Here is a 26,904-nt window from a genome sequence, read left to right as displayed (position 1 = left end):
TCTTTGTCCTTCCACCTACTTAAAAGTAGCACAGCTAAAAAAAGGAGTCAAATCTGAATGGCTTTGGGGACCTCCAGCTGATTCTCAGGAAATATCTGGCCCCATCCAAGCACATTGCAGCCTCCAGCATGTATATATGTGTTGGTGTAGGTGGGTGTGCTTGTGCCCCTTGCAGAGAAGACAAAAGTGCTTCTTTCCCCCAAGTAGGGTGCTCTTGCCCATATCTGAGATTTAGGCACATGGCCCCGTACCCCGTGAATGGAACAGTAAATGGTAGAAGTGACACCAGAGCAACTGACTAAGCCTTCCTTGTTGGGGTGGTGGTGGTTTCAAGAGGCTTCCTGCTGGACACTGGAGGGCAGCACAGAGGCCTGGCAGATCTTGAAAAAGACACTGGAGGGAGATGTGGGTGTAATTGGCTGAACTGGCTTAACCCAGATCCTTATTCCTGTGCATGATATTCCTGTGCAAGAGTGGGGTGGGGAGAGCCTTGTCCCTCAACTCCTTCCATTATCTCTTCCCAAGCTACCCTCCACCTGAGCAGCTGTAGATGTTTCCCTCCTTTGATAGCTATTGTACCCTTGAGCAGTGATTCTTCTGAAAATCTTCATCAGTCTTCTCTCTCCCCTCGCCCTGGTATATGTGCTAAGTTACACATGTTCTCAACCACATGACAAATTGGATAAATGGGAAGCTCAGTTCTACCACTCATGGTTATGTGAGATTCATTAAATTGTTTGCTGAAATGTTTAGGGTTTTTTTTTTTGTTTTTTTAATGGGTTTATTCATTCTGTAAGAGGGCTGATGGAAAACATATAAGCTCACAGGGATCTGGAGTATGTACTTCATGAAGTCCTGGCTGCCCAGTCAGTTCTTGAGTTTTGAACATTTGGCAGATACTTCCTCTGAAGGCATTTCAGAAGCTGCTGTCCTTGTGGTTTGAGGGATGCCTGCTGAAGCTTCTGATTCTGTGGTTCTTGTCAATAATTGGGGCTGTAAATCCTGCCCCCAGAGGGCAGACCTCCTGGCATAGCCAAACAGCCTCATTCTGATGTGGCCTTGAGGGTCTGTTTGGCACTTGTAAGCCAGGACCTTGTGAATTTGCACTGGGCTCTGAAACGGAAGTTTAGCAGGCCTCTGCTGGCCTTGCCTCTGGAGAAGGTGTCTCAGCAAGTATTCCTAGAAAAGAGCCACTGTCTCATTTCCTTGGTGCTGTGGGTGAGCTAAGGTAGTGGAAGTATCCAGTGGCAATGACTGGGCTGGCTTTTGGGATTTGCATGAGGGCTCTCCTGGCACCACTCCTGATAATGCTTGATCTCCCATTTTCTTTCTTCTCCTCTGCAGCGCATACAGAAGATGTTGGAACCAGCCTCTACTTTGTGAACGACTCCATTCAGCAGGTGACCTTCTCCAGCACTGTGGGGGTGGTAATCCCCTGTCCAGCAGCAGGGTCCCCCAGTGCCACCCTTCGCTGGTACCTCGCCACTGGGGATGACATCTATGATGTCCCACACATCCGTCACGTCCATGCCAATGGGACGCTGCAGCTCTACCCTTTCTCGCCATCTGCCTTCAATAGCTTTATCCACGACAACGACTATTTCTGTACTGCAGAGAATTCTGCGGGGAAAATCAGGAGCCCAAATATCCGGGTTAAAGCAGGTATTGGCTGACTGGCTGCTCTGGGTCTTGTCTTCAGTATGGTTGACTTCAATTGTAGCGGAGGGAGGATGGTGGCAGTCTTTGGGCCTGTGCCCAGTTACATTTTTAGCAGAGCATAGACAGGTGTGGCTGTGTTTGGTCCCAGACAATCAGGAATATTTTCTAGGAGAGGTCAATGAGTGTCTGTTGGATGAGTGTCTGAATGCTGACTTTTGAATTTCAGAGAACTCTTTGTTATGCTGGCTTCTTTAGACACTTTGAATGAAACCTTTTGGTGAGGTCTGAGCTGGGCCAAACTCCTGTCACCTGTATAGGAAATGTTCCTTTGCAGCCATCCTACTTGCTTTGTGAGCTGCAGCCTAAACAGGCTGATGGCTAATTAAGCAGAGGAAAATGATGAGCAAAGTAGCAGAGCTCTTCTGGTCAATGATTGTCAGAGACTGGGTGGGCTGAGTACCCCCAGTGGTTCCATTAGGTAACCTATTAAGCACTGGACTAGCAAAGTGCATACTACCCCAGGGACCAAAGGAGCTTTCTTCCTTCATTGCCTTGCAGCAGTGTAGACTGACATTAAATATCCAGAAGTGAATTATTTACCCGAATTACAGCATTGGTTATAATATTGGGGAGGTGCAGGGCGAGAAGAATGTAAGGACAGAACTTAAGGGCACGGGTTGCACTTGGCCAGAGGAGCATTCAGAATTCTCTTTATGCATTGGTTACCTCCCTGCTTGTGGCTCACACCTGTGAGTGCTGAAGGAGCAATGTGGGAGGGAGGATACAAGTTGGACCTTTTTATGGCAGATGCTTACTTCTTCCCTAAACCAGTAAGGACTCTCTTCTGGTTGACATTTTACCTTTGTGACTCTGAAGAAATGGGACTGGTAGTTTTTCCTTCCAAATCCACAGCTGGAAATAGGCCCTCCCAGGTGTGGAGGTGGGTGGGCAGGCTGTTGTTTCTGCTATGGGTACTTTCCCCCCAGAGTGCCCTTGTGGGCTGTTGCCGGGCCTGGGCAACACCACCTCTTTCTCCTGCAGTTGTCTGTGGTGCCCTTGGTTTAAACGGCATGTTTAGGACGACAAGCGTTGATCAGCAGTTTCTTTTTGGTGGCTTCAGCATTGTAATGTATGACTTTCTAAAAGACTGATTTGGATTCTGAATATCTTAAAGGGCCTTGTTGGGGAAATCCACCTGTTTCTGAATGCCAAATATCAATTTGCATTCCAACACATATTTCCCAATGGGAAGGGAAGGGTTGAATCCTTGAACCCTTAACTCCTCTAACATTTGTTACCAGTTACATCTTCTGGCTAACTTGAGGGTCAAATATCCCTCTTTCCCTGTGGCATATTATACAATTACGTGAGGTATGAAGAGAAAAGCTTTTCTCTCTTTCTCATATAGTACTGGAACCTGAGGGGATCCATTGAAGCTGAACAGAGGACAGGCGCAAGAGGAACCACTTCTTCACACAATGCGTCGTTAAAACTATGGTTTTTGCTGCCACAAGCTGTAGAGATGGCCACCAACTTTGGAACACATAAGTCTTCAAAAGGGGATTAGATATATTTGTACAGCATAAATCTCTCAAGTAACGGTATCTATATGCTACCTGCAGTATTGGAAGCCGTGTGCCTCTGAATGCCAGTTTCTGGGGCACAGCATCAGCAGGAGGCTGTGACGTTTATGGCCTCCTTGTAGCCTTCATTTCACCTGGGTCAAAGACCCAGTTTGGCACCCCCCCATGCACATTTGTGCAAACACATACACACAGGCTGGGAGCCTCAATGGTGACCCTCTGGAGGCTTCACCTGGGGCAAAACCCCCATCTAGCCCCCTCCTCCCAGGTACATCTCTGCTTTGGAGCATTTTCTGGCTGTAGTGAGAAGCAGGATGCTGGACTAGATAGGCCCCCTTTGGTCTGATCCAGCTTCTGCCGGACACTTCTTATGTTTTTCATACATTGTATGTAGGCTGCCTTTGAAGGTTGTCTAGAAACTTCAGAATACAGCTGCAAGATTGCCCACGAGCTGTAGTAGGAACAGGTCTCACACTAGTACTTCACTGGCTCTCAGCCTGTTTCTGGACCCTATTCAGAGTGTTGTTTTCCATCTTTTAAACCTCTTGATAACTTGGGACCAGGATCCCTGAAGGATCAACTGTTTCCCCATGTACCAGTCTGCACACCAAGGACTTTGCAGGAGGCCTTTTTCTGGTCCTCCTGCTGAGTGAGGTGCAGCAGGTGGTTCCTGAGGAAAGGAGACAGCAGCACAGAGAGTCTTGCCTTCACCTTACTTTGTTATCGTTTTGGCTCCTGGTCTTATTTCCCCAGGCCTTTTAATCTCTTCTAGATTCAAATTGTTGTTTTTTTTATCCCCCCCCCATTGTCTTATGCTGATTTAATATGTTTTGTGGCTGATAGTTATTATTTTATGTGTTTTGAATTTTTACTCCTGTTGCAACTTGGCTGTAGGGCATTATATACTTAAAATAAATTTTAACTGCTGGTGTTCGTTCTTCGACCAGCTGACAGGATAATTTATTTTCTGCACTGTGATACTTTGTGCCATTGTTTTACTGAGGTTCTTGTTTGTTTTCCTGGGTTTATTGTGTGTTGGGCTAGGTGGAGGTTTGTTGGCTCTGGAAAAACAGCTGGTAATACATCCTGCCCCAATGCACAATGCAGGCCAAAGTCTCTGGGCGCTTCTTGGAGGAGTGCTCCCAATTGAAAGCCACGTGCGAACCTGGTGTCATGTGCGCTGTAGGATGGATGACTGTGCAGGGTTGTGAACAAAGGGGATGAAATTCTGCTTGAAGTGCAGCAATGGCTTCTGGTTTCCACTCTGTCCCAATCACCACCTCCCTGTTTCTTTCTCCCCAGTTTTCAGGGAACCTTACACAGTCCGGGTGGAGGATCAAAGGTCAATGCGTGGAAACGTGGCTGTTTTCAAGTGCCTCATCCCTTCTTCGGTGCAAGAATATGTCAGTGTTGTGTCCTGGGAGAAAGACACGGTTTCTATCATCCCAGGTAAGACAGGAGGCATTGCTGCCCCTCACCTCCTGGTCCTGCTGCTTCCTTTCTTCTATCACATGATATCTGTTGTCATTCTATCTCTAGTGATCCCTGGCCAAGGGGCACAATGGATGCTGGCTGAGGATTGTCAGCCCTTTTGCCAAGTCCCAATGCCAATGGGGCCACAAGAGTGGTCCCCCCCATGTTTTTTAGGAATAGGGCCCCAGGGTGGATTCCCTCCTTCCCAGAGCTGGGCTGCCTCTGCATTTAGTCAGCTCTGTAAGGCCCCTTAGAGCTTGGATCTGGGGGCTATGGTGGTGGACTAGCTGGTGCCACGCTCATGCAGAGAGATGAGGGGAATGTGAGGAGGTGATAGTCTTGCTCAGACCACCAAGAAGAGAGTGGCTGCTTATCCAGGCCAGCATCCTGTTCTCAGAGTAGACAACCAGATGCCTCTGGGAGGAGGCCTGCAGGCAGGACCCAAATGCAGCAGCTTGAGCTCCTCTCCCTGCCTGAGCTTCCCAGCAACTGGTCTTATTATACTGAGACATGCATTGGCTGATGCCTTCCTCCCTTCAAGATAGTGCCCTTGAGCCAAACAGGAGCCACACAGAACCAAAGATTGTGTTTAGCCTGGAAGTGCCTTAGAATGAAATCCATCAAATGGTTGGGGATGTTACTTTGAATTGTTCTTGGAAGTAAACACTCAAATCAAAGAATCTGACTTGTGTCTTGCAAGACTTTAATTGGTCTTTAAAGGCTATCTGGAGAGAACATTTGACCAGCCTGCCTCAAAGCCCTACTTCTGCAGAGACTGCCAGGGTTTGGGCAGACCCAGAAGAAGGAGGGGGGGGGTGCACCAAGGATTGCGAAGGGAGATCCTCCTCCCCCTCTTTGACCTTTTCAGTGCACACTCTGTATTATTAGAAGGAAAAGAAAACTGATTTTATAAATTGCTCATTGATTTGAGAGCAGTGCTTGCCTGAGGCAGCGTCTGCTTTGGTCTGTTGGATAATTCTCCTGCGCAGCTTCTGTGTTGGCTCCCGAAAGCTGGGATGAGCTTTCTGGGGAGCACACACCATGTGGTGATATGCTGTTATTTTGGTTGCATTTCTGGAGTTGAGGTTCCATATTAGAAGACTAACCCAATCAGAGAACAGGCATAGAAACTGTGCCCTGATTTCCAGAGGGCAGAACATGTAATGACTACAAAAACTAACTGGGAGAGAGAGAAACTATTGATTTGTTCTCATGGAAGAACCACCTAGCCATAGTTCAAAGCCTTAGAAATGCAGTGAGATTCACCAGCAAGTTCTCATCTTATACCTTGTGTTGCATCTTCCCTTTGAGAAGGCTGCCATTTGAGTAGAGGGACTTAAGGACAGTGGGTAGGAGAGGGCAGCTGAAATGCTCTTCTCTGTTGCTGTGTTTCATGACTGCTTTGTGTCCATTTGTTCCCTTATTATATAAGGACTGTTCTTTCTGGATGATGTAGCTACAGACATTGAGGTGCTATCTGATGCTGCCTCTAAGTTTCTTTAGTGTGAAACCATCTTGTGAAGCTGCTTTCTCGACTCTCCTGCTAGATCTTCCTGAGCTGAAGTGGTTAAGGCTGCTGTTGTGAGCCTTGAGTACTGGTGACTCAGAGGAGCCTGAAAGACCTGGGGGAATGGGCTGCTGCACCCTAGCAGACCTGAGACTATGATAGGGCCATACAGGCTATCCAGAGAGCCCTGCCTTTGTAAGCCAGTAGTGTTTGGCCAACCCTGCAAAGACTTGGCAAGGGCTTTGCCCCAAGGCCTGTTCATTGCTGCTGGATGTTTGTCCTTGCAAGGGTCAAGAAATGCCTCTGGTCTCAAAGCTGCCTTGCAGAAGCCTACGGTGGAAGCTGGGAGTATTGGATGTGATGCCCGAGACCTCAACACTTTTTTGTTGTTGGAGACCTAAACTGTGGGTGTTTCCATGGGCAGGCAGTGTACTCAGGTTTTTCCTGTTCTTGGGGAGTGAACAGGCCTCCTTGCAGAGAGAGAAGCCTGTTTTCTTTCCTCTGCTCAGTAAACTTGAGCAGTTGCTAGCAATCTCCTTATCCCTGGGTGGGCTGTGCTTCTCACAGTTGTTGGGGTCCTCAATGTTCCAAGCAGCAGTGGGATTGCAAGAGGGGCTTGTGGTAGAAGGGGTGACATCATACTGTAGTGTCTGCTATTGGGTTGCTCTGAAACCTCTTTGGAAGCAGAAACATACAGTGGCTGCTCCCCTATGTATGTTTGCATTTTTCTGCATGAGAAACACCTAATTCAGGTTTATTTGAATGCTGTCTTTCCAATCCCTTACTCCTTCTTAAGACTTTTACAAGATGCAGGAGTAGTGGACTTCACCACACACACACACACACACACACACACACACACTCACACTCATCCCCATCCTTGTGTTTACCATCTAACTCGATGTAGAATTATGGAGAATTTGAAAGTTTGCACACAATTTTGTGACATTTTGTTTGGCCAAATAAAGGTATTGCCCTAATGTGTCTATTTGAAGATAAAACCACTCATATCCAGTAAGACCTGTAAACAGTTGGAGCAGTTAGTATGAAGTTTCCAGAACATGGAGTGTGAATGTACTCATTCCATGATAATATGCATTCATTGCTAGGTGCAGACACATTTTGGGGAAGCTGTACCCAAGACATTGTCTCCATGCCATCCTTGTTCCACACTATTAGCTGTCTTAAGCGCATTCTGCAGGATTGGTTTTAATCCATTTTGTGTTGAGAGCATTTGATGCACACTACTATGTAAACTCGGCCACACAATACAAATAGTAATTCCTGTTTTTAGCAACTTTATTACGTGAATGTATGCACAATTGCAAAGCCCTATGTATAAGACGGCTCTGTGAAAAAAAGAGCCTTGTGCATTCCTACATGTGTACATAGGCATGATCTAGTTTGGTTGTTTGGGATTCATTTCTGTTCTTGTGGCCAAAAGAAGTAGACTCGGTTGTTGCAGGAGGTTCAAATAAGTGTGCATTTGGTTCTTGCCTAATTACTTGTAGCTGGAGAAGACTATGTGAGTCCAGGAGGTGATTAATGCCTCCTTGTAAATAGCAGTCACTTCAGCCTTGAAGGAGGAAGTTGTTTGGTCTCGCCTTAAAAAACCCTCTCTGGACCCGGAAGACTGCAATGTTTATCACCTACTCACAAATATCCACTTTTGGGCAAAGTGCTTGAGTGGGTAGTAGAAGGCTTACTTGTATGCTGCTTGGATCACTTTTCGTTCCTAGTGGTTTACCAAACTTCTTAATGTATACAATGGATACACATCCATTTCAGTTTCGTTTCAGGATTGACGTCAATGCCAAAACCCTGATGGATGATCTTTGTAAGGAGAGAAACAGGGAAAGTGTGACCTTGTGAATTCTCCATGGTGTCTCAGCACCTTTTGATACCATGTGGAAGGCATGGTGATACAGTGTTTCTGCTCCTACCTGCACTGTAGGTTCTATAAATTAGTGATGGAGGATTCCTGCTTGAAACCATGACCCTTGTATCATGAGGGTTCTGCAGGGATCCACCTTATCCTACACACTCCTCAACATCTGTGTGAAGCCTCTGTGCTTCAAGTATTTGGAATGCAGTGCTTTCAGTATGTTGATGGCCCTCAACTCTGTTCCTTCTTGTTGGGTGAAGGCTATGAATATACCAAACCAGTGCCTAGGTACAGTAGTGAGCTGGATGAGGGGTAAGAAACTGAAGCCGGGATCTTTTGATAAAGGGCAGTATATAAATCAATTAAATAATCATCATAAGCTGGATGCTGATATGATAGAGGCACTGTGAATAGTTGGTTCTCAGGCTGGGGAGATCCATGGTTGCCTTCTTTTGAACAAAGTTACATTGGCCATGAAAAAACAAGTGCACAGTTTGAGGGTACTCATAGAATCAATGTTGTCATCACTAGAGACCTAGGTGGCCTTGGTGACACGGAGTGCTTTGGTTGGTCCACTAACTGTGAACACATCTGATCCATGCTCTGGAAACCTTCTGGAAGGAACACTGCAATTTGTTATATGGGGCTGCCATTGAAGATGACACAGCAGCTTCAACTGTTGCAGAATGTGGCTGAATGCAGAAGGTGGTACTATCTGACTTATATACATTACATTAATTTGAAAGAAGCTCCCTGGCTTCCTTTTAGCTTCCGAGCCTAATTCAAGGTGGTGTGCTTACTATTAAGGTCCTAAATGGCTTTCAATGCAAAGACGCGAAGCAGTGGTTCTTCCCCTATCAGCCTGTCTGTGTCTTGGGAACTTCCGCCAAAGCTCTCTTTTAGGGACCTCCTTGCTCTGAGATCTGGAACTCAGCAACAAAAGAAAAGGCCTTTCTTGCCGTGGGCTCCCAGCTGCAGAACATCCTCTCTAGAGAGGCTCACCTGGCACCAACATTGCTACCTTTTCAGTGCCAGTCAAAAATGTTTATTTCTTCCTGGGCATTTTAATCGGCTCTGAATTAATTTTATGGATTGTATTTATTGCTTTACGGTTGTACTGTTATATTTATTGATTGCACATTGCCCTTGTACATTCAATCAAAAAGAATGAAGGGCAGTATAAGTACGTTTAAAACAAATAAATGCTTGGCTCTGTTCCCAGGAACTTGTGTGATGAAACAGTGTTTAGGGCAACCTGGGACTGACAATGAGGGCCTCCAGAGGTTGTTGGACTCCAACTCCCTGGCCAACAGGGCCAATGGTCAGGGGTGGTGGGAGTTGCAGTCCAGCAACATCTGGAGGATCCCCACACCTACTATAGAGACTCCTGGTGGCCCAGGCTGTCCCTGGCCACTATGAAGACTGGTTCTTGCCTCTGGGTTTCTTGGTTGCACCTGCTCAAGTTTCCTTGGGTCACCTTTGGGCCTCTGTAAGGTTTTTGTAAGGAACCTATCACGGCATGAATGGAAACTAGAACAAACCTGCCAAATAGTGAATCATGCACCAGGTGTGATGTTCAGGTGTGGGTGGGAAGCAGGCTGTCTGTCAGAAGAGGAGCCCTTTGTCTTTCAAGGCAGTACATGGTCTGTTTTAATGAAGTTCAGTGGCCAAGTTCAGCTTTCCATTCCAAGTTCAGCTTTGGAATGTGATTTGCTGTGAGACAATGTGCTTCCCCAGTTGCCTCTGCAGGGAGTGTGGGTGGCTGTTGTTCTTTAGCTCCCCAGAAGTACGTATATTGTGGAGAACCCACCGAGGACCTGTCTTTAATAGCCCATCATTGCACAGTGGCAGCTGCCTGCTTTGCATTGGTTCCAGGCTGCTGCAGCTGCAACGGTCTCTCCCCCACCCCAGCATTTGTTAAATTGCTGGCTGCATTATTTGGTTAACTTGGTAACATTGAAATTTACCCTGAAATCAAATATAAATTCTCTTATAGAAGGTTATCCTATACATAAATCACCATTAGCCTGCCTCGTTTTTGTTTAATGCCTGCCTAACTGTGCTGCTGTCTAAAAATGTGTGTTTAGTCAAGTCAAGGGTTGCAGAGAAATTATAGGTTTTTCAAAAAGCCATTTGCTTTGTAGGTCCTCACATCAAAATCAATCTTGCCGTTAGTTCTCCCTCCCCCTACAAATATAAGGTCCCACTCCCTCAGTTCTGGCATTTAATGAAGGGTCATGTTAATTCTGAATTAAGCCAGTGGCACTTACAGAATGGTGGGCCTTTGGTGAGGCTGTCCTGCGCTTTAAGGTTATGGTATTGAACTTTGTGGCTGGCTATGGATCTTGATCTGTTGTGGTTTAAAAATCCGTTATTTATATTAGGGTCAGCTCTCCACCTTGAGTGGGATGTATTCAACTGAATTTTTTTATCTTCCTGTTTCAGAAGCCCCAAGGGAATGTGGTTCCGTTTCTGTGAAATATGCCATCTTCAGCTTGCAAAAAAGGGGGATCTTTTGAGCTGAGGCTCTGTCCCTTTGCCAGGCAGTGCTTTGGCTAAGTGTGGTTGAGTCAGGAGGTTCCTGATCCTCAGTTTTGAAAGGGAAGGCTGTGGATCTTTCATTGTCGTGGGCCTCAATATGCCCAGATGTCAGTGGACAGCTTGAAAAATACACTCTTTGTTCCAACCCCCTGTGAGAGTGTCAGAATTGGGCTTGCTTTGGTACTGAAGGTCAGGAGCGTGAAGTTTAGCCGCATGCTGGATTGTGCTCCCTGCCACCATTGATCACCAATTTGAGGACATCGCAGGGCAATGAGTTTGCAAAGGAGAAGAGCCTGCACACTGTTTCCCTCCATCGCTGCCATGAGAATGGTTAGGTAGAAAGCATAGAATAATGAAATAAGTAAATGGTCCGTCACTGACTTGTTATGAACAGAGAGCAGGTTGTTTGGGCCTGGAACAACAATGTGCTTTGGAGTCAGATATGGATAAAAGGTCAATTGTGTGACTCTGAAAACTTCTTCATGTGAGGAAAGCAGAATAAAAGCCTCAGCGAAAGTGAGGAGCTTTTATTGGAAATTGGTTGAGGTGGGCTTTTCCAGAATCCTTGCTCAGACATGGTTGGAGCATTTGACCTGTCAGAGCTTTTTTCTCCTTCTTGTACCCCAGTGTGGAGTTCCCCCCTCCCTCCCTCTTCTCTTTTAATTATAAACCTCACTATAATAAATAGTATAGGAGTGCCTGTCTGCTCTCCTCCTATGAGGTGAAAGATTGATCCAGTTAATTTGGCTCATCTTCGTGTGTTTGGTGGAGGGGTAAGGTTAACCCATAATTTCACAAAGAAAAATCCTTTTTCTGCATGAGCTCTTCTTGCACTCTCTTTTCTGTCTCTGCCATGTGCTAACATTTAGTCTTTAATAATCTGGAAGCAAATGAAATTGTATATTTTAAAAAATCATTTTATTTTCTCTGCAAATATAATGAGTGCCTGGAGACTCAGCGTGAGGCTACCCAAAATTAAAGCTACCAGGAATATTTATGGTTGTTGCGCTCCCATTCATATTCAGCTGCCTGCGCTGAGCCTTTGCATCGCGGCTTGGCTGCCAGCCCCAGCCAGGTGGTGTCAACAGGCCCCCAAACAATGCCTACGCACAGCCTAGCGGGCAGAGCTGAAAGCTGATCCAAGGCACGGCCTCGCCTGGGCACAGATAATTCTGCTTTGTCCTTCCTCAATGAGCATTCTCTTTAGAGGGCAGTGATCTCCTGCTACCACAAAAGGCTGGGGTGCTGACACCACAATGGGGGCTGAAAGATGATTCTTGTTTGCATGTCTTCAGGGAGGGGGCAGGCAGCAATCTGTGGCAGAACATTTCCAGCTGCTGGCTTTATAACTCTTTGCCTGCCTGCCTGCCTGCCGAACAGGACTAGTTGGGCTTAATGAAATCATTTTCTGTGGCGAGCTGCTGCCTGAGGTTTGCAATGTCAGGATGAGGAGCAGCAAATTTGCATGCCTTCCCAGGTTGCTCCCAAGAGTGCCTGTGATGTTTTGCATTTGCAAGAGAGGAGAGCAAGTGAGAACGGGCACCAGCCTTTTCATGCAGGAGAAGGCCATCAAGGGCTTCTAGCCATGATAATTCTGTTTTACCTCCACTGCCATTGCAGGGAATTGCAAGTATGGAGAATGCCATTTGTGTACTCAGGTCCCCATAGGAATCTCATTGTCCACCCTGAAAACAGGATACTGGACTACATAGGCCTTTAGTCTGATCCAGCTGCATAGCTTGTCTTAAGTTCTTAAGTTCAGTGTGATGCAGGCGTGGAGGTGGGCCGGGGTGAAGGAGGAGGAAACACCAACGAAGGTGTTTTCTCCTCTAGCTGTTGGGGATCCTGAGGTTTCAACTGCAGATTTTTGCTGCCCAGAGAGCTTTGGTTATGGTGTGGACAGAAATGCCATAAATATGTAAATTAACATTCTTAGGCAGTTTACAAAGGCTGTGTTGAAGGCAACTGCAGCTTCCTCTTGGGAGCTGCTAGCTGAAAGCAGGTGCATTGGGAAATGTAAACAGCTGAGAAAGTGAAAAGGGCTTCCAGCCTCACTTGCCAGCAGCAGGTAAACTGCCCACCCATCTCTGGGTGTCTTGCACAAGCAAAGAACCTATATTCATTGCTTGCTAGGTGGGGGAAAGTTTGCACATAAAGGCTTCCTTCTAGAATGTTCTCTTTGGTGACATTGGCACTAGTGGTGTCCCATTTCCACCTGGACAAACAGTGGTTGCCAATTGCAGCTGTCCTAGTGAGCATTTGCTGCAGGTTTGCCTGGCTTTTCTCCTCTGCCTCTTCACAAAGCGACTGTTGTGCTCTGGTGTAAAAGGGAGAGACCACTGCAGGGAACAATACCTGTGACTCTTTCCCAAAAACTTACAATATAACCATATTGCTTTTGAGAAGACATCAGATAGACTCCCTCCTGTGACTCAAGTATCACCATCAAGATCATCACATTATCCTTGACCATTGGCCATTTACATCTGAAGAGCCACAGGTTTCCCAGGCCTGGTCTAGGCCAAAGCTTATTCGCTTGGAGAAGAGGAAAGATCCTACCCAATAATGACTGGAAGCAGTTTTGGGGTGCCAGGACTTAAAGCCTCATGGAGAGCATGTTTATGGAATCAGAGACCTGTAGGATGCAGGACACAGCATGTCCTGCAAGGTGACCCAGACTAGTCTCCCTTCCTAGTTTTTGCTAGGATCTTCTGTGAGCTGGCCCAGGTTACTCTGCAGAAGGGACTTGTTTCAAATGTTTGCCACGAGCATGCAAGCTGCACTTTTTGAATGAGGTCAGTCTTTTGGAAGACTGGAGGCAACCTGCAGCTTTTGATTTAGCTTCCCTTCCCGCCAAACCTTGCAAGTCTTGACATGTATGTTAAAAAAAGCTCTTCTGGTCCTTGGTGTGAGAGCGTGGTGAATGTGATGTGCAATGTGAATGATCTGCTCCCTTTGTTTGAATATATTCAGCACATCTCTTTGGGAATTCCTGCTTGTGTTTGATGCATTAAAGGAATCTCTTTGGGGGTCTTGCATGGGAGCTGTTTCCGTACCAGGTAAATATTCCCTGGTATTGCGCTGATTGGTTGATTCGTCACTCCACCTGCTTCCTACAAAACCCACCCCTCCTGAGGCATCTTACCTCCTGCCAAGTTCCCTCCCAGCCCCCTGAGAAATTGTGCTCAGGCCAGTTACGGCAGCGGGAAGGAGCTGAAGGTGTTGTCGTCGTTCTCACCAAATGGGGTGAGATTCTGTCTGAAATAATCCCATCCTTCCCCGGAGTCTTGGTGTGAATTTTATCTAATCACCATGGCAACAGATAAAAAAAGGTGTGAGCACCACATCTCCCTCTCTCTCTGCTGTGATAATTCAGATTTAGATATTCAGATCAGATGGAAGATGGAGATTTCAAATGGAAGAGGAACAACAGAATGTTGACTGCTGTTCTGGGCCCTGGTGTGTGATGATCCTGCCCTTTTGGAGGATGGGATGCACACATACTTCCTGCTGGTGTGTTTGAAATATAATTAATTTGTCAAATGTGCCCTGATAATCCAGTTTCATTTTTGATGCAAACATGAAATGTAACCTAAAATAAAATGCATGTTAACATTCTCGGGGAGGGATTGCTTACTACTTCTAGATGCTAGACAGCAGCCAACCTTTCTTGAAAGGTCTGGAAGGGTTTAAGAGAACCTGTTTGGAGCAGGTGTTATGAAGTAAGAGGTGGTTGTTGCTGGCCAGTATCTTCTGCTCCTTCCTGCCGGCTAATCCATCTTGCTCCTTTTCCTTGGCCACCCATTCTTGTCCTTTGTAGAGAGAGCCGTCCCCCATTAGTACTTCCTGCTCCCAGAGTTTTAATTGGCAATTAACTCCTGTTAGCTTTCCTATGGCAGGGCCAGGCAATACAAGTCCACTCCACGTGTAAAGGGCTCCTTTTGCTTCTGGGATTTCTGTATTTATTAGTTTTAATGTTGATTCTCACTCTGGGCTCAACATGGTTCCCTGCAGATGCTACTATGTTGGCTATCACTGGTTTGGTGGTTAGAATGTTGGGCGTTAACCATGGAGGCCTGGCTCAAATCTTTGCTTGTCTACAAAGCTTACTGAGATACTCTGCTCTCTGCAAGGTTGTTGTGAGGAGAAAAGGGGAAGCGTGTTTGCTGCCATAAGCTGCTTGGTGGAAGTATGAAATAAGGAATAAAATGAATGTCTGGTAACAGTACATTGTTAGAACAGTAGCTTATTTTCCTGCATTTAAATAAAAGAAGAAGTAGTGCAGTACATATTTATATTCACAAAAGAATCATACATATTCATGATTGCAATGAAACAAAAGAAGTATAGGGTTGAATAGTATCCTGATGCTTGTTAACCCAAAACATCACAACTGAAACCCGTCTTTTACAAATACGTTTGAAAGCTGTTTGTTACTCATTCTTCTGTAGTATATTAATTTAGATAGTATTGCTGTATTTCAAGTTATTTTAATACCAGTACAAAACCCAAGGGTCAGTATTATTCTTATAATTTGGGGCTATAAGAAGGTTAGCTATAAGAAGGTTAACTACCAATTCCAAGTCCACATCAATAATTTATTTCTTTAGCTAGCCTAATAACAATATATTTGGATCTAATGGTAAAAAGATATCCAGTCATTACTCTGATTAGATTCTGAATTATACTCCAGAAAGTCCAGATCATAGAGTATTCTCAAAATATATGTTGAAAAATATGTCTGTACTATTGTGTAAATGTGGTTCAGTCTGTATGGTGTTAAATGCCATTGAGGGCTCGTCTATACTTCTGTTTGTGCCACGATTTCTAGGCACAGGTCATTGATTTGTAGCATGGATCCAAGCAGGTTTTTTTTTGTCCCATCACCTTCCTTGGGAAAACCTGCTGTTTACTGCTGAACTGGAAGAAATGTTAATCGAGTTTTCTGCGGATTGACGTGTTCGTTCTGATTCAGTGGTAAGCAAGCGGGTTTTCCTGGGGAACACAGCAGGACAAAACAACAACAACAACAACAACAACAACAACAACAACAACAACAACAACAACAACAACAACAACAACAACACAACCACTCAGACCCATGGCTACAAATCATGGACCTCTGCCTAGAAATTGCCACACAAACGAAAGTGTGGATGAGCCTTGATACTGAATTTTAAAGACTTTTTTTTGAGAAAAGTCTGCTGTTACTAAATTCAATAGAATTTTAGTTCAATTCCATTGCCTTGGTCTGATTCCTGTCTAAATGTTTTGTCATTTCCCCTATATACCCAACATACAGTATATACTGTTTCCCTATCAGAGTTTGGCTATCTTTAGACCTAAACAATTCGCTCACGTTTATTTCTTCCCTCAGCCCTTCCATAGTTCTTAAACAGTGTCAATATTGTCCCTCTGTCCTGGAAGTATTGGAATAACAGGGGTCTTACCCCTCCCCTAGCTTCTGTTGTTGCTTCCTCAGATGATGCTATATTTTGTCCATTCATTCTGTTAGCATTGGAGCTGTGGTTTCAAACTGCGTCTTGTGTAATCCCTGAAAGGCTACTCAATTTCTGCTGTTTGTTGTATTTATTTGCTAGGAGACTCCAGGCGACCTTCAGTATGATTTAAAACACATAGTTTAAAAGTTCAACAAAACATTATTCAAGAACAATAATGCTTGAAAAGCCAAGAAGCCTATCTTTGCCTAAAATGTGAGTGGTTCCACCATAGAAAAGACAATCTGGGGCTCCTGCCATCTCTCTCTCCTGGCATTTTAACCTGAATATCATCTGTTCTTTTGTGCCCAATGCTGCTGAGAGGCCCTGTCAGGTCAATTGGACATATTTCCTGTGGTGAGCTGCAGATGAAGAAGATGATGACAGTCCTCCAGAGGGACCACAGGAGGCCTCCTTCTCCAAGCCAGAAACCAGGCCAGTGTATGTAGAGAGGAGAGGAGATGGACTATCCTGGAATGATGGGAGTTGCCTTGTAGTCCATGTCCAAAAGAGTCCATGCTTACAAGGGTGAGGTATCTGAAGAAGTGTGCATGCACACGAAAGCTCATACCAAGAACTAACTTAGTTGGTCTTTAAGGTGCTACTGGAAGGAATTTTTTTATTTAAGGGTGAGGTGAGGCACTTGCTGGTAACTAGTGTGCAGCTTGGAATAAATGGTGCATGGATTCTCTTTTCATTCACCATTTGCTAGGAGTTTGTCCTCCTGTGGCAGTTACAGGGATCAGTGACTTTTCTTGAGAGGCTGAGGTTTTCAGCCAACGGATTATTGGCTGCTGAGAGAGTAGCTCCAAACTGGAGCATCTGCTTTGCATGCAGAAGGTCCCAGGTTCAATCCCTGGTAAGGCTAGGACTGGCCCCTGTCTAACATCCTGCAGAGCTGTAGACAATATGAGCTAGATGGACCTGAAGGTCTGACATAGGTATAAGGCAGCTTCCTGTGACTGAATGCCTTTGAACAAACTCCATGCTATATGTCAGCCAGAGAGAGGGGCTGGGTGTGTGCATGTGTGAAGCGTTGCCATTTGCGAGGGACAGCAGCCAACCAGATAAGCTTAGTGCTCTCTCCTGCCCTCACCAATCCGAGCATTTAAAGGCCAATTGCTGGGCTCCCTTAATTCCTGTGTGTGTAAATCTTTCAGGGGCTGGAGAGTGATGGCGAGGGAAGTGACATGCTGAGCCAGGAACAGGTGGCCATAGATTAGTGGAACTGTAGGGAGCTGAAGCAAAAGCCAAGCAGCCGGTAAATCTCCTGTCTGCCACCTTCTGCCTGTCTTGCAGGGGAGACGAAATGTTTCAAGCCCCCTTCAGGAGTAGTTCCTAAATCTGCCTAGCAGGCTTCAGCTGATGGCATCAACTCTCAGCGAAAGCCTGCCAGGTTCCATATGGGGTGGGGGGAAGGTCTGTGCCTTTAAAGGCTGTGCGGAAAGGCGGATTTGAGCATATGTATCCTCTTGGGATGACAGGAGAAACTGCAGCGGCCCAAATGCGCTATGTCTGTGCACTGTGTATAGACGCAGAGGAACGTTGCGCTCAGTGGCATTTGGCCACTCTCAGGTAGGAACTTTGGGGGACAACCAATGAGTGAGGTCCCATTTGTTCTTCCTTCCTTCCTTCCTTCCTTCCTTCCTTCCTTCCTTCCTTCCTTCCTTGCAGGGTAGTATGCAGCATATGTGGGCATGGGAGGTAAACAGGGGCCTTTGCTCTGGAGCCTCATGCCAGGCTCTTGCTGGAGGAGCTTTTCTACCTCCAACAGTAGCTGTATGGCTTCTGCTCTCTTCCTAAGTCTGCAATGCTAATTGCAACCATTCCTGACAGCAACCAAATAAACAGCAGCACATGCAGCAGCACATGCATTATACAGGGCGTTTCTGTGTCCAGGGATGCTTTCCCCCTGTGTTAGATGGACAAAGAAGACTTGAGCTTGTGATGGGACAAGGCAGGTGTTTCGGGACTTTGAGGCAGTTGCTGGATGGATGCTCATTCCTCCCCACCCTGGTTGTTAGTGAGCATGACATGGGTGGCAGCAGAAGCACAGTGATGCCAGCCTCCTTCCCTCCCCCCAGAACAGGCAGTGCTTTATTCCCAAGCCTCTGCTTTCAAATTCTCTTTCATTTTGCATGAGAGACAGATGTGAAAGGCTGCAGGCCTTTTAGTCCCCAAAGAGAGAGGCTGGTTGTTCACATCCTCATCTCTGCACATTTGGGGACAATGGTCGCCCTTTCTCTGTCTGTCTCATGAAATGCACCCTCTTCCTCGAGTAAGAAGGGACTCTCTCCTGGGCAGGAAGCTGACCCAGGATGCCTGTGTAGGTTTCTGTCCTGGTGTGAGGGTGCAGGAATCAGATGATGGGACTAAGGGATGCTTCCCACGGTAAGAGTTCAATGAGCCCTTGTTGCAGACCCATGTTAGGTACCTGCTAAAGCTGCAACATTCAAGGGCAGATGTCCTTTTGTGGATGCTACAGAAACATATTCCTTGCCACCTTGACACATTTGTAAAGGGCTTCTGAGGTGGGGTATGCGTGTGGCAGATGTATGCGAAAGCCCCTTCAGCATCACCACACAGTCAGCTGGCCCCAGGTTCCTACTTAAAAATCCAGTTTGTGGCTTTGACACCATAGCCAAAAGAACCTATTGTGCTCCAAGCCTTGATAGTTTAGTTTTCAAGTTTGCCCATCTTGAGAGACTCTCCACTTAATTTTCTTTCCCAGAGGGGATGGCTTCATTCTTGCTTTTCAATTGTAAGCTGAAATCATAGACTCAAAAGACTTGGAGAGAGAGGTGTAGTAAGCCACCTAGTCCAGGCACGTCCAACAGGTAGATCGTGATCTACCGGTAGATCACTGGATGTCTGTGGTAGATCACTGGTAGATCACAGGCTCCCCCCCCCAAGAAGCTCAACAACTTTGGCTCCCCTAAAAGAAGCTCAACATTTTTGCCCTGCACTCCTCAAAAACGGGGCTTTCCTCCTCCCTAAAAAAGCTGAACAACTTTGACCTGTACTCCAAAAAAGGGGGTAGATCACTGCCAGTTTTTAACTCCGTGAGTAGATTGCAGTCTCTTTGGAGTTGGCCACCCCTGATAGTCCAATATCCTGTCTCATGCAGGAAATGTAGGACTTCTTCAATTTCCACAGGTAGCTGTGCAGTAGCTTCTGCTTGAAGAACTCTAGGGAAGGAGCGCCTTCCCATCAGGGTGACTTGCTTCATTTCTGAACAACTTTTGGCAACAGTGCATTAAGTGTTCGACTGAGAAAGGACCCTCTTGTAATTTAAGCCCCTCAAATCTGGTCCCGCTCTCTGGAGCAGCAGAGAGCAGCTGTTTGATCTGGCTTGTAGTGAACTCATTGGAATTCTCAGCCCGTTGATGTTCTGGGGTGCCTGGTAATGTGTGGTGCTTCCACACTAGGCCTTGAGTGTGGAATTGTCATTCTTCGTCCACTCTTTATGGGGCACCCTCATGATACTGTCATTTTGAACTTTCCCATTGTTTTCTTCCATCTTTTCCCAGACTTCAGAAAGTCTGACATTTTTCTGAGAAAAGGACAAGTTGCACAAATCTCTACAGGTGTAGATGCCCTTAGTACTATTCTGCCAATATTTTAAACAGGTCGGGCTTTGATCTGGTCAGAGATGTATCAGGTGATAAACCTATCACAGCTCTGCCCGCTTCCCCAGTAACCTTTACAATGGGTTTTATTTTATCACCCCATTCAATTATTTTTTTTAGTCAATAAGCTGATTAGTGCTCAAATGCTTTTGCAGCTATAATGTGTTTCTGACCCAATTTAAAGTGCTGGTATTAACCTTTATTGCACTAAATGACTTGGGACCAGGCTACTAGATATATTGCCTTCTCCTGACACTTAAGATTTTACTCTTCCTCACAAGCCCTGTCCTGAGTGCCAAATGAAATGAGGCTGAAGTGGTTCCTAGAAGGCCTTTGGGCTGGTGGCACCCCAGTTTTATTGATTGTGTATATCTGCCAGAACCAAGTTTTATACTGCTTTTATGGTTTTGTATTGCATTTTTCACCTTTTCATTTTTGTGAACTGTCCAGACTATGTTCTCGGGCGGCCATACAACTATAGAAAATGAGTAAAGCTGAAGTCCTAAACCCACTTACTTGGGAGTGAGGCCCATTGAACTCAGTAGGACTTAATTAAATAACTTTTATTGGGTTTTATAAACCAGGAACATAGGAATAATAAATGCTATGAATAAATAGACCAAGTCTTCTCATGTCTTTTGTACATCACAATAATAGCATAAGAAATAGGCAGCAATATCTACAGCATATGGCTAATTGTTAATGGCCAGTGTACAAGTTCTTGGTTCATGGCGTGGTTTAAATAAAAACAGTAACAATAACGAAGGGGAAACAGGATAGAAAAGAGTTAGCAGATAACATTCAACATTGCATAGTTAAACGCCTAATCAGCAGCCCTTGTGGTTGTGTTTAGATTGAGTATGAATAATAGTCATTTTCCCTCTTATGTTACCCATGATGAATGTGGGAGGGGGGGTTCATAGTGAATATAATAATTTATGTTTAAATTTAAATTTAGATCAACCAGATTGAGCCAAATGATGGGGTTGTGGTTGTGCATTTTCAGGAATCTTGGCAATGTTATAAAATTAAACCACACCAGGGTAAAGCCATATTTCTTGATCTGTCTGCATGTCAACCATATAGTTTATTTGTTAATCTCTCAAGGAGAGCTGTTTCTGAAACTGTTTTGCACCAGTTGTCTATCTTTGTGCCAGAAAGGTATTTCCAGTATCTTAGGTTATGTTGCGTTTTGCTGCTTGTAATAAATGGCTTATTAATTCTTTATTATGTATTTTCAGATTTTTGCCTTGAAATATATTTAATAAAGCTAATTCTGGTTTGACTTCCTTCCAATTGTTATTATATTCATTTCTTGAAGTATCAAATTCCGGAAAGGCTGGATTTTTCTACATTCCGACCACATCGAATCATAGAATGGGAAGGGACTCCATGTGGAAATTTCAACTAGGTATGAGGGGGTCCCTCCAGCAATGTGGTGCAAGGATGGATCATTGTCAACTTTCTGGGGGTTAAGTACCACCTGTACAGTAGAGCTTACTGCTGAGTTGATACGGTTATGACTGTAAGTCAGTAACTCCCCCCCTGAAAAGTAATTAAAACAGCAGAATTCCACTTAAGTGAAAGAGTGTTAATAGTGTCATAAAACTAGGCCAATCAATTAAAAAAAAATATCTTTCCAGTCACTGCCATTAGCCACCTTGCTAAAATTATAGGGACCAGAAAGTTGTTTCCCCCAAGATTGTCATTTTAAAATTTATTTATTTATAGCATTTGTTCTCAGCTTTAGGCAACCAGTGTACAATAAATTAAAACAAGACAATTCCTGTCTGCAGGGTTACAGTCTAAAAAATGTGGCATGCAAAGGGAAAGGGACAGGAAGGGAAAGAAGGTAGGAGAATCAAACTCTGACGTTGATTCTTAAGCAGTTGTTGTCATAATGACCAGTTTGCAGTTTAGTGGCAGGCCTGATGGAGCAGTCGCACTGTTTCCTTTAAGTTCCATTTTGCTTTTTTAGTATCAAAGAAATACAGAATTGTTGAGTTAATAAATATATTTTAAAATACAATCAGAAAATGTTTTCTGCTTTATAAAAAGATTGTTATTTTATTATTTTATTTATTAAATTTATATACTGCCCTAAAAACGAATAAACAGGGTGATAAAATGGTGCCCACTGCAAAGGCTATAGCAGGCATAGGCAAACCTGGCCCTCCAGATGTTTTGGGACTATAACTCTCATCATCCCTGACCACTGGTCCTGTTAGCTAGGGATGATGGGAGTTGTAGTCCCAAAACATCTGGAGGGCTGACTTTGCCTATGCCTGGGCTATAGTGGATGTGTGCTTAGGTGGTTGCTCAGGTGAATTGGACAGCAGCTAGAGTGCACGGAGCATATTGAGGCACACCCCTAGGAAGAACTCAGTACTCTCAGTAGTGTGGACAGTCAATCGTAATACAGTAAGCTCTCAGCTTGTGTGTGGGTTGTGTTCTGTGGATTTTACCTATAGCCAAAACGACGTATAGCCAAAACACGTTGGGTTCCATGGCAGGTGGGATTGCCAAAGTCCTTTTCCCCAGACACATGTAAATCTGAATGTGCACAAATTAAATGTGCGTATGTTGCGGGCTTACTGGACTGCTTTGTAGCTTCCAGCTGAAGAGCACTGCTTGGGTAGCAGCCATGGAGAGCATCACTCTTCCTTTGGCAGACATTTTTCTTGAGGAGGAGTGTGAGGAAGGAAACTGAGGTCACAGGCAGGAAGTGCCTACTGTTCCCTGCTGGTCTTCAACTCTTGAGACAACTAGCATTGGGGGCCAATGGTTGGCAGGCTTTTGGAGGCCAATGCTGAATGTGTTCTTTCTCAGCTAGATTGAGGCTGAGAAGGGCTTTGTTTTGGGAGCTATGTTCTCTAGAAGTATGTTCTTTGTGCAGTAGACTTTGGTCAATAAAGGCCATGAAATTAAAATAACTGAGCTGTCCTGTGACTTCAGTTCCAAAACACTTGCCTGCTGATCTTGGATTGGGGCCTCTGCCTGTCCTTTGATATCCTTATGGGGAGCCTCTTCTGCCTGGGAAGCAACTGCTTGTTTGTGGAGCTCTCTCAAAACCTCCTCATTGCCCCTTACATTTCACTTCTGCTTTTGATACTCCCACTTCCAAACATAAAAATTCTCATCTTTTAATTGCAGCCTAAATAATAGCTTGTTTTGTGTGTGTTTTTTGAGCTCCGGCTCTATGAGGCCTGAAGAACAAGGCATCATCAGGCTGCAGGTTTTCTAACTTATAATTATTGCTTCTTTTGTCATTCTGATGAATCTGGGAGAAGGCCCTTCTTTTAGTGTAGGATTTCTTCTCTGCTGCTTTGTTTTGTAGACAACTGAGGACATAGGATGGACTGTTCAGATGCTGTGCTTGTGTGCATTTACAGAGGAGTGCTGTATGAAAGCAAAATCCAGAAAATCTTCCCAAGACCTTTTTACTTTTGGGAGCTGCGTCATCATGTGTTATGGAGGAGTGCTTGTGAAAGGTGTGAATTGCTGCCCATGGCGGTGCTCTACTTCTGCAAGCAGTACCATGCTGCCAAAGCTGAGTCGCAGAAGGCGCAGCAGCTTCCATGCACAGGGCTGACTTGTCCCTATGCTGCATCTTCTGTGAGTATGCCTTGCCGACATGGCACTGCTGGGACAAGTAGGGCACTGCTGTGAGCAGTGATTCTCAGGCTTCAAAGCTGCTTGTTACGTATGAATCAGCTGTGGGATGCAGCAGTTCCATGTAACAAGCTCCCAGTTTGAATGAAAGTCCAGCTCTGCTTTTGAAGAAGTAAATTATGCCCCATTATTAACCTTTCTATTCTTCAATCAAAAGTTTCAGGCAAGAACAAAGTTAGAGATTTGCACTGATATTTATTTTTGGGTAAAGACGTTAAAATCACCATTATTTGCACAAGTGCTGAATTGTCCATAATAGCTCATCTGTGCTCTTCTCCAAAGTGGAAAGGAAATACCTTCCTGTGTAAAGCTCACATTGTAAATCCACAGCAAAAATCAAACATATATGCCCATATATGAAATCTGAAATGTGGGTGTCTTTTGTCTACCTTTAATACTTTTTTCACAACTGCTCCCATCCCTACAACTGTGCTGCACAAGAGGGGCTTTGTGGCTTACAGAGGATTAAATCCTGGATTTGCCCGTGGCCTGGCTGCCCGAGGCCCCAGAGTAGAACCTCCAGGGTGTTGGAGGGTGCCTCTCCAAGACCCTATGTAGCACCCAGGTGGCAAGGCTGGGAGGGGAGACGACTGTTCCCTTCTTGTTTTGAAATGGCAGTGGCTCCCTTAAGAGGGAGCTCTTCATTTGAATCTCATCTGCATTTCATTTGAAGCAGCTCCATGCTGGGCTCCAGCCTTGTTATGTTTCCTCTTGAGCAATCCCTTCTCTCTGCAGCTGCCCTTCAGTACTCCGCTCTGGAAATGCAGTAGCTTCCTCGCCACTGAATCGTCTCTCTGTGTGGCAGAGAAACAAACAGCTGCATCCATCATAAACAGTGGAGCAGAACTTTCCTGGCTAAATCACTGTGCTCTTTAGCACTTGGGTTCTGGGCAAATTCAGGCGTCTCCCAGTCAACCTTGCCTCCATTGCCCAGCCCTCAAATGGCCGTTTGGCCTTGCAGATTAAATCTGGTCCCAACTGCTGTCCTTAAATGAACACAGCTTCAGGCACCATGCCCTTGACACCATTGCCAACAAGGTGCACAGTTCTGCTCATTCTGCCATGGCTGCACTGGCTAAATTTTCAGAACCAGGTATGAGCACCCACTGTGGGGTGAGCAATGCTGTTTGAAAAGCTGATCTGAAGGGGCTGTGCAGCTGCTGCTGCCCCTTGTCATCTCTCGACAAGTATCTCATTGGTTGGCCTTTGGGGCGAAAGAGTTAATCCTGCTGCTGCTGCTACTACAGCAGGGCTGTGGACTTCAGAGTTGTTAACACTTGTGCCTCTTATTCCCCTGTCCCTTCCATGAAAATGATCCTGACAACACTTTGAGTGTGTAGGAGGTGCAGCAGCAGTAGTAGCAGCAGCTGGGCTAATCCAAAGTGCTTGTGGCACAGTTCTTTTCTATGGGAGGGGGGAAGTGGATGACTTCGGGAAGTGCCAGCCAGGTCTGGTGGAATTTCCATCCATTCACGTAAGCTCCTGCCATTCTCATGTGTAGGAAGGTGAAATAAATTCAGGGGAAAGTTTGTTCATGGGGCAGCAGCACATTAAAAGGTGCTTAGCCAGCTGCTTGGTGCTTGACTCCTGGTGATCCTTGGTAGCTCTGCTTGTTTCATAATTTTCCTACTCTCTGTGGGCTTGGCTGGCAGTAGGGCTGGTAGTGCCACCTGCTATTAGATGCTGCTGCTGAAGAAGGAAAGGAGAGAACATGTGGACTGGCCTCATGGCTGAGGCATGGCAGCATCGCACCTAGGCTTCTGGGGTGCTTACGGTTCTGCTGAGAGTCCGTTTGCTGGGAGGCCTTGGCCAAACCTCCCCTTTATGAAATGGACTCTAGTCCCTGCAAGCTTTTATCTTAATTTGTTAACATTTTTAAGGTGCCACAAGACCCTTCGAACACAGTTTAGCCTCCAAACGAAAGTCTTGTTCGCCTGGACCATGAAAACCCTGCTGCCCCCTGAGCATAGGATTTTCACCAGGTGAAAGCCATAGATGGCAGCGCTTTTGTTTTGAGCTTTGGTAATACGCTGCAGAAATTGTGCTCTTGCTTCCTTGTGGAGAACTGCATTTTGTGTGCAAGGCATGAAACCTTTTGCAACACTTCCAAATGGATCGGCACCTTGAAATTCTGGGGTATTTGCTGTATGGCTTTATATAGCTTGTTTCCCTCCCTAGCTCTTTAAAGCTTTTCATGCAAAATCTGGTTGTTGTGAAGGTGTTTATCCTGAAAGCACAATGCAGTTTAGGGTTTGGGTTTTGTTGGCTGATAGCCTGCAGGTACAAGGTGACGTGGCGGGGTGACTGTTCTCTTTTTCTCTTACTGGCACCTAACACTTTGTGCTGGTGCTTGCGTTACATCCCAGCAGAGTGACCCTCTTTTCAGACTGGTGCTTATGCAGGGTGGGGGTGGGGAGAGCTTCTCTCTGAAATGTAGATTTCAGTTGCAGTTAGGAGGCATGTTCTGCTGCAGGCTTTGAAAATTGGTGACACCAGCAGAATCGCTGGCTGCGTGTTGTCATTGAATGTCCATTGGATGAGTGTGTTCTGCACTGTGTGTTTAGCCAGGGGTGTATGCCGGAGCCCAGAGGCATGTGTGACATCTGCCCCTTTCCCTTTTTGGCTCCTTCCGCCAATTGTTCTCTCTCTGCCTTTGTATTGCCAACCTAGTTTCAGCATCACTCCCTTAGCAGCTGTCCATTTTCTCCATGTATGAGAAAACTTTGGCGGCAAAGCCTCACCAAAGCTGATCTCATATTCTCCTGGTTCTTGGTGTGGGCTGGATCATGTGTGTGCATGTGTTTGTGATTTGAATGTGCTTCTAGGTGAAAACCTTAAAAGCGAGAAAGGGTATCTCCTTCTGAATTGGTGGTTCCAATTCAATTCTTATGTCTGAAGAAGAACCGAATGGGGGAATGAGACAGCTGCTCATATAAAATGGAGGGAGGAGCGTGTGATTGTGCTTCTGTGCTGCATCTAGGAGCTATCACTGTAAGTGAAGCAAGTCTTTAGTTCTCGGTGCTTCAGAGTAATATTTCATAAACATCAACTTCTGCCCCTTCCTTCTCTGGATGCAAATCTTCCATTTATCTCCTCTCGCTGCTAACCTAACTCCATGTGCTTTTTGAAGGAGGGGTTGAGTGGTTTGCTCAATCTCCAGTTCTGTCCTAGCTCTTTCAGATTCACTGAAAGCTAACAGAACTTGTAGACTTTGGTGCAAGTTGGACCCCACCTTCCTTGGAATATTGATCATTGCCCTCTCCTCCTCCTGATGCTTCCCCTCTCTAGCTCCACACAGGTGGAGCAGCAAGTGCTTTCTAACATCATCTGGGAGAGAATGCAGTACCAACATTCACTGCAGGCTTGTTTGCCTCTTTGTATGCCTAAGGAGGAGCTGTACAAATAAGCAAGGGGGGGGGTAATGGTGGCATCAGCAACATCCGCACCATATGGGTAG

The 26,904-nt window shown here is 45.5% G+C and overlaps 1 protein-coding gene across 2 annotated transcripts in view; it reads left to right on the top strand.

The window, feature by feature from the left end:
* Window positions 1-26,904, top strand: part of DSCAML1 (DS cell adhesion molecule like 1) — a 171,971-nt gene that overhangs the window by 9,204 nt on the left and 135,863 nt on the right. For both annotated transcript variants that reach the window (XM_081171578.1, XM_081171579.1), the window contains exons 2-3: window positions 1,345-1,662; window positions 4,545-4,691. In XM_081171578.1, the coding sequence (XP_081027704.1) occupies window positions 1,345-1,662; window positions 4,545-4,691 (465 nt within the window). The remainder of the gene's footprint in view (window positions 1-1,344; window positions 1,663-4,544; window positions 4,692-26,904) is intronic.

The sequence above is a fragment of the Podarcis bocagei genome (assembly GCF_964188305.1).
Source record: "Podarcis bocagei genome assembly, chromosome: 15".
Classification (NCBI taxonomy): Eukaryota; Metazoa; Chordata; class Lepidosauria; order Squamata; family Lacertidae; genus Podarcis; species Podarcis bocagei.
Note: the sequence above shows the minus strand (reverse complement) of the source record. Positions and strands in the feature narration are given on the sequence as shown.